Here is a 12,786-nt window from a genome sequence, read left to right as displayed (position 1 = left end):
ATGGGTAAGTTATATTGTGGACACAAGCTCATTACTGTCTTGACTTTATGGTCATGGGTAAGTTATATTGTGGACACAAGTTCATTGCTGTCTTGACTTTATGGTCATGGGTACGTTGATTGCACTTACTTGAAGAGAAACTTATCCTTGAGTGTGACTAACCAGATGATCATCAGTGAGTAAATAATCATGCAGCCAGTATTGGAGCTGACTTGAATATGTAAGGATTTGCCATTACAATCTTCAAACATATTCGTCCCATGGTCTAGTTGGTCCTAAATGAATGTACTGTAGGGTGGAATGGCCAGTTTTATGCCCACATTTTTTATACCACATCAACCTGCCTAATATTAAAAAATAAAGAGTACACCATTGACATCAAAAAGATCAGTGATTTGGACAGCTGTAGTAAATCAAAACATTAGAATATTATTCCCTTTTTTTGCCAAGACAATAGAGTCTCATAGCAGAAGATTTGGATCCCAAATTCACCCATACTTTTCTCATTTTTTAAGCAGATACATTGTAAAGCGATTCTGCAGGAATGCATGAATTTGGGAGTTGCACGAAATCTGTACCAATTTGTGCACTTGGAGAGTAGTGATATGCAAGAACTCTGCAAATTAGTTTAAGGTTGGGCATATAAAAATGTACTCTGCTCAGTATACAATTTTTATTTAACTGGCAAAGTGCTTATCGCAAAACAAGTCACACCATTGGTAGAGGTATCATCGCATTTGTTGGACACTGTATTTTTCAGGCAAGCAACTGGGTACATTGGTTTTACATGTGTGATTGTTAACACATTAACCCCTAGCAATGACTTAACATGGCAGGAGGTAGTAGCCTACTGCCAAACTCTGTAGCGTCATGGTCATGCATGATACACTAAAGTGGGTGGTATTATAGAAAGGTAGACAGATGTAGCTCTACAATGATACCAAATAATCTGGAATATCTAGTTGCACTACAAAATACAGATAACAAAAACTCATTTTTTGGACCTGACTTTTTTCTAGCCAAAATTCGCCCGTGGTTGGAATCCGATTTTGTGTCCGGATTTTAGACTTTTTGGTCTCAGATCTAAGGCAAACTGGTATGAACTGCAAACAGACAGATGAGCCTTTGCAAAAAGTAGGATAAGATGGGCATTTGGAATAAAGAGTGGTCTCGATACAAAAATAATGGCTTCATTTAGCAAAAAAAAAAAAAAAAGAACTTTTACCCTTCTGCTCATGCGCGAGTCAAATAGCAAATGAAAAACAATGTTTCTAACACAACTAGGCAATATGTTATTGAAAGATGACCGGGGATTTGGTGTTTTCAAGTCTATTCAGAAATAGCTTTCAAAATGTGTTTCCTACTCGATTTTCAGGCGAAAATGTCAAAAAGCTCCAGGGGTTAATGTGTTAAACAGTGCATTTTGATGACATCACCAACTTTGAATATTCCTTGCATATTTAATCACTTGTACATCGGCATTGCACATAAATTACAAATTTAGCAATTCCTTGACGATTTGTAAAAAAAATTACAAATCCTTGTTAAACTAAATTTGATTGGCATGTTGGGCCTTGAAATAAGCATTCTGTCATAGTTTGAACCTTGCATCAAGGACATTTTACAAATACATGCTTAATCTGTCATAGTTTGAACCCTGCATCAAGGACATTTTACAAATACATGCTTAATCTGTCATAGTTTGAACCCTGCATAAAGGACATTTTACAAATACATGCTTAATCTGTCATAGTTTGAACCCTGCATCAAGGACATTTTACAAATACATGGTTATTCTGTCATAGTTTGAACCCTGCATCAAGGACATTTTACAAATACATGCTTAATCTGTCATAGTTTGAACCCTGCATAAAGGACATTTTACAAATACATGCTTAATCTGTCATAGTTTGAACCCTGCATCAAGGACATTTTACAAATACATGGTTAAAATATGGGCTACTTGGAAAACCCCAAAATGGCTGATTCCTGATGTGGTTCATCTTCAGATGAATATTTCATTTGGCAAATAACAGCTGATAATAGTGACAATGATGATGAAGATGATATTTTTAAGTTATTATCAGTTTAATTGGAGCTGGAAAAGTATTGATATACAGTATATATTCACGTAAAGGCCCATTCATGTTAAGCTGAGCTACAAACTAAACAAGTATAGATACTAAGAAGTGCACGACCCATGTATAAGCCAACCAACAACTCCAAGACATCTCAACATGCACTCGGTAAGTTCTAAATGCATTTATTTAGGCAAAGTTATATTGAAAAAAATTACGTGTATACTAATTTATTATCTCGAGGATGGCATGCATGATTATTAAAAAGAAATGGTATAAACTTGTTTGAAAAGTAATTTATTTAATTTTCTGTTTTCTTATTGTTTCTGCCTAATTTAGATTTGTGTGTTATTTGATCAAATGATGACAAGAAATTAGCAATCGTGAGTTGCTGTAACACTGCCTCTCCCTTTTGACTCTATTGTTTTGTTTATGCATTATTGCAACGGACATTTTATATCAGTGCTCCGGTAATGACATTTTCACTTTGCTTTGAAAAAGTAAATACCTAACTCATTAAAATATAATTCCAGTATGACAATACTGTTTAATGCTAATACCATAAAAGCTGAGTTGTAGTTTGCTTTGATGTAAGCAGCCTTCCACCGTACCTGTCAACTTTCATGCCGGGAGAGAAAAAAACTCCGGATTTTTGAGGTCGCTACATGCTTACCTCCCAAATTCATAATATCTTAAGATTTTTGCAGAGAACTCCCGATTATTACATTGTCTTCCATTTTAATTTCTTCTAAACAAGAAAAGTCCTTCATATTCTATTGTATCACATGTGAATTGTTGTGAAGAAATAATTGCCTTACTTTAAAGAATTCGCTTCTTCGCGAAATAGAATGTTAAGTTTAAACATTATTCACATAAATTAATTTTTTTACCTCAACAGTAGTAATATTTTAAAAAAATTAACCTGAACAAAAAGGTAAACCACAACAATAAAATCGTCCACAATTAATTTCAGTCCCAAGAATGATCACTACAAATGCTGTAACTCCATATGCTATAGCACCATTCCCATGAAAGAAACTTACACAAGTAAACACCTGGCATTTTTGTAATGTATATACCAATGTTAATTACCATCATTAAATTAAAAGGAATGAAAATACATACCACGCAGCTAATGTGTCCTCAGAAAACTAATTCAGAATACATGTTTTGTAATAAACAATACTAAATGCTTTACGAGTTGACAATGAGGGAATAAGGTCGGATATACAAAGAGGAGTTTGTGTGTGTTTGTGATTTGGATTTTTAACGTAGCTTTAACAATTATTCAGTCATATCACTACGATGTCTGCAGTGTAACAGTTTATAGTGATGTCTAGCACTGGAGCATCATGCCACAGACATGTAGCATGATGTCCCACCCAGTCATGTTATCCTGACACCAGGCTGAGCGCCAAGCGAGGCAGCTGTTAGTACCATTTTTGCAAGTCTTTTTTATGACTTGGCCGGGGATCGAACCCACGACCTCCTGCATCCGAGGCAGATGCTCTAACCACTAGGCCACCAGAGCGGTACAAAGAGGAGAAAATAGTTGACACATGTACAGTGCCATGAGGCTGGCTATTTTGGTACCTTTAGTTCAGCAGAATTTGGAATCCTTTATTTATCAATCAGTTGCTGGTGCTTGTGTAATATAACATGACTGGGTGGGACATCATGCTACATGTCTGTGGCATGATGCTCCAGTGCTAGACATCACTATAAACTGTTACACTGCAGACATTGTAGTGATATGACTGCAGCTTCACAAAATAGTTGCATGGATAAGGATTAACTTTTAATTAGTCATGATGGCTTTATTCAAGACTAATCTTTAGCTATTGTGCACTTTGACCACAGCTGACCAGAATATGAAAATAGGGCATGTCCTGGGGGAAAATAGGGCATGTCACAGGGAGAAACGGCAAGTCTTTTTGTGAATTTCACGCTTATTGGACCAGGAAGTTCAATCAATATTTAGTGAAAACAAGTCTTTAAAAATGCCATGAAAAACCTCCCGATTTTAGGTAATATCTTTTTTTTTTCTTCAGTCTCCCATCTTGGCTTTTGAAAAGTTCGTAGGTATGCCTTACACCCTGTTTTACAAAATTATGGTAATCATGCTAATATTATAGAATAAAAGGCAATTACACATAAAAAATTTAAGAAAATATTTTTGTCATGGAAAAAAAAGCATCATCTTAGTATCATTAAGTTTGTTAGACAGTGACATGGAAATGTCCACACATTTTTTACTGATGGAAACTACTGAAGTACAGCGCGCGCAAACCAAAATTGCAAGCTTGTTTTAAAGCTTGCCACAAGCTTATTTATAAAGCTTGCAGCAAGCTTGTATTTGGAACATTGCAGCAAGCTTGTGCAAGCTTATTTAACAAAAGTGTCATAAGCATGCGCAAGCTTGTTATTTATTTACCTTGTACAGTAAGTACACACAAGCTTGTTACTAGCTTGCACAAGCTTGTTACTAGCTTGTTGCAAGCTTGCAGAGATTTCTTGCTACAAGCATCTGGGCTTTCAAAAATCAGACATGATTGTGTTTTCCCCCCTTCCAAAAAAAACCCTGAAAATGTGAAGGGAGTGGGGGGTCTGGGAGTCCGAAGGCCCCTGTCCAAAAATGCATATTTGACTCAACTGCTTCTGGTGGACCATATTATCATAATATATTGCAAAGTTTTACTTCATTCCAATGAAGTAATCTGCATATTAAATGATTAAATAATGTAATCTTATAGTTGCAATGCAGTGGAAAACAAATCTGTTCTGCCAAAACATTAAGTTTAATTCCATTGTTCAAGTTTATTCATTCACTGCAAGCTTACCCAAGGCTGCAGAAGCTTTTTGTGTTCCCCTAGCTGCAAGTGTCACGCCCCTATGAAATGATCATGAATAATGAATGAACTGTTCATGAACTTGGTTCAAGAACCATTCATGAAAGTTCATCAAAAGGTTCATGAATTATTCTAGAATGTGCATGAACTGAAAACAGTCCACAAATTGGATCATCATCATTCATGAACAAGTGCATTAACATATTCTTGAACTATGATGAACAAAGTTTCTCAATGATTCATGACTTCATGAACAGTGCCTATAAAACAAAATATGATAACCTGACAAGTCACAAATACCTATTCATCCTGAATCATACAGTAACCTTAGATGGGGGATGGGGTTAATACAGTATAAAATGCAACATATTATCTTAAAAACTGTATTTGATTTCAGATAAATTTACACTTTTTGTATGTTCTGTAATTTTTCTTTGAAAAATGTTCAAGAGATATTGGGGCAGTTGCCTGCAATCAACTGTTGAAGCATATTTCATCATCATGGGGCTGTCTTTCAGCTGAGGTTTCTCCTGACCAATCTTCTTCCAGAGACTGACCTGTCTGATAACTCTTGTGTGAAGATGTTCAGGGTCTATAATTTAATCAAATCCTGTCCATTGTCACTACTGAATGTCTCCTTCTGCAACTTAAGCTGTTCCATCCGATTACTGTTTGGATCTTTAACATTGTTGCAGCAGTCACAATTTAATATCTCTTCCATCTTGGATCCTCCAGTTTTCAAATTTTCCTCCTTAACCTACAAACTTCATCCTCTAACAATTTTACTTTTCTGCTGTCTGGTCTGAAAAAAGGTAAAGTTAGTTAATTACAGATAATCTCTGATCAACATTGTTTTTAGCTTTTAGCACATTATCATTGTACCCCACTTTACTTACTGGAATAATATGATCCAACTCAAAAATGATTTAATTCCTTACACATAATACTGAGCATTTATATTATTGCAGAATTTTTTCACTGTTTTATATTAATTGAATCTGTCTAGCCATAGGTATAGTCACAGGAGATGGATGTTTTATTCAGTAAAATATGACAATTTTTTTGACAACATCGTTACACTAAATAACCGTATATATTACAGATAGCGGTTATTTCGTGCTTTCAAATATTTTTGCCATTTTTTATTGATAAAACGCCAGACTTGTGTGGTATAGGCCCTTAGTATGTCACTAATGCATCCACTCCGACTCCGCATGTTGCGTATAGCTGCTTCCGGTTTCATCACGTTGTTATTTGCACTTTTATTGTGAACAGTTTCACGCATTAACTATTTTCTTAAGTTTTTTTTTTAAATTACCAAATTACATCAGATTATAGAAATAGTGATGTCATGTAAAAGAAAACTATCTCGAACATCTCATCTCCTATCGATATCGTACCACGTCTGGAATCGAGAACTGGGGGGTGGCGGTGATAATGTTTAGTGATTTTCAAAACTTCGATGGGCAAGTTTAAATTAGGTCTGAACAAAATCGTGTCATTAGCTTGGTTATAAATAATATGATGACATATATAAACCAATAAAATATCCATATAACTTCTACTGAAATAATCACGAATGACCAAGAAAAAGATACCGTAATTTTGGTCATCCAGGCTTGGTACGCTTTTCCGCCTAATTTTGCTCTCACCAAATCATTTCCTTTATATTCTTCAAAATCGCTTCTCTGCACTTCTACTTACTTTAAAAAAATGATATTGAAAATATTCTCATCTGTCCATTCCATGGAGTCCACGGTTTTTGTTCGAGGTTTTTGCCTAACCATCTGCATGATCTTTGGTTTCTGAGGAAGCTTAACTGTTGAAATCGCGCGCGTATATTAACCAATCATATCACGTCTTTTTTCAAAGTCATCCAATCTGAATAATCGTTGTTAATATATTTCGGTTTTTACTGCAAATTGGCAACCAGTGACTAAGTCAATAGAATATGCAATTTATAACAGTAATGGAGAGAAGAAAAAAAAACGTTAGGACAAAGTCATTGAAAGCTTTTTAAAGCAAATACATTTTGTTGATGCTGGCCAGAAAATATTTTCCCATATTAATCCAGAAATACTCAGGTTAAGTAAACAAGTATTGAATTAAAGATCTGTATGAACACAGTATATACAGTAATATCATTTTAAAAAAAGAAGAAAAAATTCACCTTTATTTAAATTTCGCTAATATTGTGAGAAGTTTGTATGATAAATTTTCATGAACATTTTATGAATATAATGATATAGATATTTAATATACATTTTTTTAAGAAATACCATGGTATTGTATCAAAGTACTTGAATTGTTCATGAACCATTAGTTCATGACATTTCAGGAACTTCAAAGATATTATAATAGTTCATAAAAATTCATCAGTGTGTTCATGAACTTCAAGTACATGATTCATCAAAATTCTTGAAGTTCATGAACTCAGTTGAGGAACTTTCATGAACACTTCATGATTGTTCATCAAGTCATGAATTTGTTTTCGTAGAGGCGTGACAGTGATGGTGCCTGCTACTTGGATACATGGTCTCAAACTTTCACAAGCAATGGATATATATATATATATATATATATATATATATATATATATATATGAAGAAACTTGTTGCAAGCTAGTTTAAATTTACTTTCTGAAACATACAAGAAAGCTTGCGCAAACTAGTTTTACTTTCTGAAGAAAACAAGCTTGCGCAAGCTAATTTTACTTTCTGAAGAAAACAAGTAAGCTTGTGCAAGCTAGTTTTACTTTAAGAAACAAACAAGAAAGCTTGTGCAAGCTAGTTTGAATTTCTGAAGCAAACAAGAAAGCTTGTACAAGCTTGTGCAAGCTTGCGGTTATATCCAGCTATCTTGCCTAAGTCTGCACTTGCTTGTACAAGCTTGCGCAAGCATCCATGTTAGCTTATAAACATCAAACTAGCTTATCGCAAGCTTACCGCAAGCTTGCCACAAGCTTTCAGCAAGGATGCATTTTGGTTTGGGGGTACACTGACAAAGTACTATGGTATGTGCCTCCAGGAAAAATTATGATATCTGATCTTTAATTGAATTGCTGGATATTCCTTATTAGGCAATTGAGGGACTCATGTTTGATAAAATATTTATAAGTTGGTGTTAAAAAATTTTGTTGCTGATCTTCAGTCAGATGTATTATGTTGTGGTACTGTTTATGTACCTGTATGCCTATCCATTAAAATTTTCTTGTTTGGCCTATTACTGGAAATCTTAGGAGAGATTTGGAAGAAATCATGGACAGGTTTGGATTAAACTTCACCTTGGTGTATTTGATGACTAGACAGTGTGTTAAATACCAATTAACTTTACCCAGGTGTATTTGATGACTAGACAGTGTGTTAAATACCATATTAACTTTACCCAGGTGTATTTGATGACTAGACAGTGTGTTAAATACCAATTAACTTTACCCAGGTGTATTTGATGACTGGACAGTGTGTTAAATACCATATTAACTTTACTTAGGTGTATTTGATGACTAGACAGTGTGTTAAATACCATATTAACTTTACCCAGGTGTATTTGATGACTGGACAGTGTGTTAAATACTATATTAACTTTACCCAGGTGTATTTGATGACTAGACAGTGTGTTAAATACCATATTAACTTTACCCAGGTGTATTTGATGACTAGACAGTGTGTTAAATACCATATTAACTTTACCCAGGTGTATTTGATGAGTAGACAGTGTGTTAAATACCATATTATCTTTACCCAGGTGTATTTTTTGATGACTAAACAGTGTCTTAAAAACCATATTAACTTTACCCAGGTGTATTTGATGACTAGATATTGTGTTAAATATCATATTCAAATCACTCAGTCCAAGGTGAAGTGTGGATGTATCAAGGACATGCAGCAGTGTGATTTCCACAAATTTAAAGATGTGCCACAATCTTATTGACTTCCAAACAAATTAAATATTGGCAAATATAGGCAAGCCTTGCATATGGTTTTCTCATTGTGCACAAAAGTGTATTCTATTTTGAAAAGTATATATATATATATATATATATATATATATATATATATATATATATATATATATATATCAGTAAATTATGTATTTATTGCATGCTGATTTCTTATTGACTGTTATTCTTGCTTTCTCAGGAAAAATCCATATCCCAAAGAAAAACAGCCCCAACTTCATACACTCTTTATACACCTGCCATAAGGCAAAGTGAAGTTGTGTATTGATGATGTCAGTCAATCTTTAACAATTTATTTTCAGCACGGTCTACCAATATAACTTGCACTTTGTGTAAAAACTAATGTGTTGTTTTGAAGCTAAAAAGGTCAAGGTCCGTTTGAAAGAAGAAGAAAAATAGGTGTCTGCAAAAATAACTTCAGTGTTATGGTTACCAAAGTTTGTGGAAGACTTGCACTTGCGATTGGCAAGAACCCTATTGATCTGGAATCAATGGTCAAGAGGAAGGTCACTGGGACTGAGAGAATAAAAAAGGTTTTCGCACAATAAAAATAGTTCTGCATTATAAACTTCATTCAAACATGGTGCATGGCTTGTGCTTAGGATAAGGAAGAGGCCTATTTATTTTGGGATAAATTAATCCAAGGTCAGGACTGCCAAAAGAAGAAAATAATCATTAGTTCTGCATCACAGACCTGGTCCATATTTGTGGACAAGTTGCAGGGAACTTGTTATACAGAGGTGGTTAATAGTGAGGTCCTTGACTATACTTTTGTTATAATGACAATTATGTTGCATACTGGTGTTAAACCAGGGACTTTTATAATGAGATACTTCATAGTGAGATGCATGACTGTACCCATATTATATCAGGGTCTGTGTTATATTGAGATGCTTTATAATGAGATCCTAGTTATGTGTATATCATTGGCTGTTATATTGATGTGCTTTATAGCGAGATGCATCTTATATCATTGTGTTATATTGAGCAGCTTTATAATGAAATCCATGACTATATTCATGTTACATCATTGACTGTGTTATGTGTAGGTGCTTTATAGTGAAATCCATGTTATATCAAGAACTGTGTTATACTGAGGTGCTTTATAGTGAGATACATGTTATATAATTGACTATGGTATATTGAAGTGCATGACCATACCCATGTTATATTATTGTGTTATATTAAAGTGCTTTATAGTGAAATCCATGACCATACCCATATTATATCATTGTGTTATACTGAAGTGCTTTATAGTGAATCCATGAACATACCCATGTTATATCATTGTGCTATATTGAAGTGCTTTATAGTGAATCCATGACCGTAACCATGTTATATCATTGTGCTATATTGAAGTGCTTTATAGTGAATCCATGACCATAACCATGTTATATCATTGTGCTATATTGAGGTGCTTTATAGTAAAATCCATAACTATACCAATGTTATATCATTGTGCTATATTGAAGTGCTTTATAGTGAATCCATGACCATACCCATATTATATCATTTTGCTATAATGAAGTGTTTTATAGTGAATCCATGACCAAACCCATGCTATATCATTGTTATATTGAGGTGCTTTATAGTGAATCCATGACTATACCCATATGTCATGGACCATGCTCTAATGAGTTGCATTAAACTGAAGGGAAAATTGTAATAATATAAATGAAATAATGTACCTTATCAGTCAATCTTCCTTGTGGTTCTAAATTTTCATTTATGTTTTAGGTTGAGACCTACAGACGTGGCTGTGATGAAGTTGCTACATAACAAGGTCAACATAGTTCCACTTATAGCCAAGGCTGATCTGCTTACAAAAGCAGAAGTTAAGAGGTTAAAAGAAAGGGTACAGTATATTTTTGTCTAAATATACATGATGTAAATATACGTTGTGAGACATGGGTATCAGTTATTGTGGCATCAAAAGTGACAGCAATGAGATAGATACGTTAAGCAAAACAGATTTAAAGGAAAGTTTTGTATTAAAGTCAGTTATGAAGAAAGTCTTCTGAATTTTTGTATGCCTTGTTTCATTTAAAAATTGGTTTCTGTGCTAAAATTTACTTCAACCAGATTCCTGAAATTCACCATCAAGAATTAGGTTGTCCAAAATTACTGACTGCATTGCTTCCATTGACTAATGGTCAGCTTGCTGTTATGTGTGACACCATTCTGGAACAAGCCAGTGAGCCACTAATTTAGATGTGTTCTGATAGTGTGAAATATTTCAAATCAAAATGGCATCTTATTTATATTAACATAGTCAGTAATTTTGATTTCAGAAAGGTGTCTATTGCTTGCCTTTTTTAACATTTCCTAAATAAAGACAGAAAATGGGGATCTATTGATTTACTGTTTCAAACCAGGAAACATTATGACGAACTGTAAAATATGCCTTAACGCTCATTTTTTAAAAAAATATTTTTTCTCCATGTATATTACAAACAATCGGATCATCATAAACCCATCTACATATGTGGTTGACATATAAAAAAAAGTTTGAAAGTACACCGATATCAATCTCTTTATAGAGTGCATAGTATGTTCCAAATTATGTTAAATAATTATCATCTTTTGAGTTCCTTATTTTTTTCTTGATCTGCAAGGATGATCTTGATTGTATGTGTAATTAAATTTTAGTTTCTTTAAATTGAGTTCACAACTGAGAGCTGATTCCTTTGTTCAACTCATAGGCAGCTGATACTTGTCCGCTTTTTTGAGAGGTGCACAATTTAGCACAGTTGATTATAAATTATGCAGGGTAAATTTGACAATAAAAATGAAATTTGGGTTTTGAATATGAAGATTTAAAAGATAAATTTAAAAAGAAACCTCCATATTAGACCATTAAAGGTTTGGGATCCCAGATATGGGAGTGGGCTTGGTTTTGATTTTGGGTTTTTATATATGCCACAGCTAGATATGCAGTTTATTTAGTATGAGGCAATTGGATTTAAGTGCCTTGCCCAAGAACACAGCCATCTGGGCTGATCCAATGGTAGGATTCAAACCAGTACTCTTTTGATAGCAAGTCTGGCATGCTAACCACAGATCCACCAAGACTTAAGGATCATATTGTTTCCGCTGAAGAATTATTGTTAATTGGATGTTTAAATGAATTTATTCCAGCTGCCATGAAATCCACAAAATTGGTAACCGAAACTGTGAATTTACAGCAAGTTGTTAGAACTTGTTGTATGATTTACCTTAACCCTTTACTTTGTAGAGTCTTTTGCTGTGTAGTCTGTCAACACATGTTGAAGCCACAGAGTGCCATGTGCTTGCAATGTAACACGTTACCTAAATGATTCTATGTGAATAGGCCTGTCTGTAAAATTTAGAGCAGTGTAGTATATGTTTGACAATTTTTAAATTATTGTACCTTCATAGTATATGTTAGACTGAAGACTAAAATTGGATTTTTATATCTGTATAATTCTTTTTTACAGAAGAATATTTTCTGTATGCATTAAAACCCGGAGAAAAATCATTCAACACCTAGTCATTAAAGCTGCGTGTCCAAACATAACTGACCTCTCTCAACCACTAGATTGTTGTCTGAATTACTAAATCATCCAAACTTTATGACTGATCAAAATCATTTTTGCCTATATTGATATCACAGCTTATAGTGGACTTATTGAAACTTTTATGGTGTTCACTGTAGTCATCAAAACTTGAGAAAGTTGTGAATGAAGTCCACTGCCACCATTTTGGATAAGGAGATTCCAACCCAGTTGCTTCAAATAGCAGATAATAGCTGTATCTTCATTAGCAACCATGTGATGTGACATCATGGTCAAGTGACATCATGGTCATTTCCTAAGGACTTTTTTTCCTGACGGTGACACCAAAAAAATCTGCTCAGAATGGTCAGTGTTTACTGTAGATG

At 34.1% G+C, this 12,786-nt stretch overlaps 1 protein-coding gene across 4 annotated transcripts in view; it reads left to right on the top strand.

The window, feature by feature from the left end:
- LOC149779717 (septin-5-like) overlaps positions 1-12,786 on the top strand; it is a 145,560-nt gene that overhangs the window by 114,823 nt on the left and 17,951 nt on the right. For all 4 annotated transcript variants that reach the window (XM_089940574.1, XM_089940575.1, XM_089940573.1 and 1 more), the window contains exon 6: positions 10,623-10,740. In XM_089940574.1, the coding sequence (XP_089796700.1) occupies positions 10,623-10,740 (118 nt within the window). The remainder of the gene's footprint in view (positions 1-10,622; positions 10,741-12,786) is intronic.

Source organism: Sinohyriopsis cumingii, chromosome 17 (assembly GCF_028554795.1).
Source record: "Sinohyriopsis cumingii isolate HCF-2022 chromosome 17, ASM2855479v2, whole genome shotgun sequence".
Taxonomy (NCBI): Eukaryota; Metazoa; Mollusca; class Bivalvia; order Unionida; family Unionidae; genus Sinohyriopsis; species Sinohyriopsis cumingii.
Note: the sequence above shows the minus strand (reverse complement) of the source record. Positions and strands in the feature narration are given on the sequence as shown.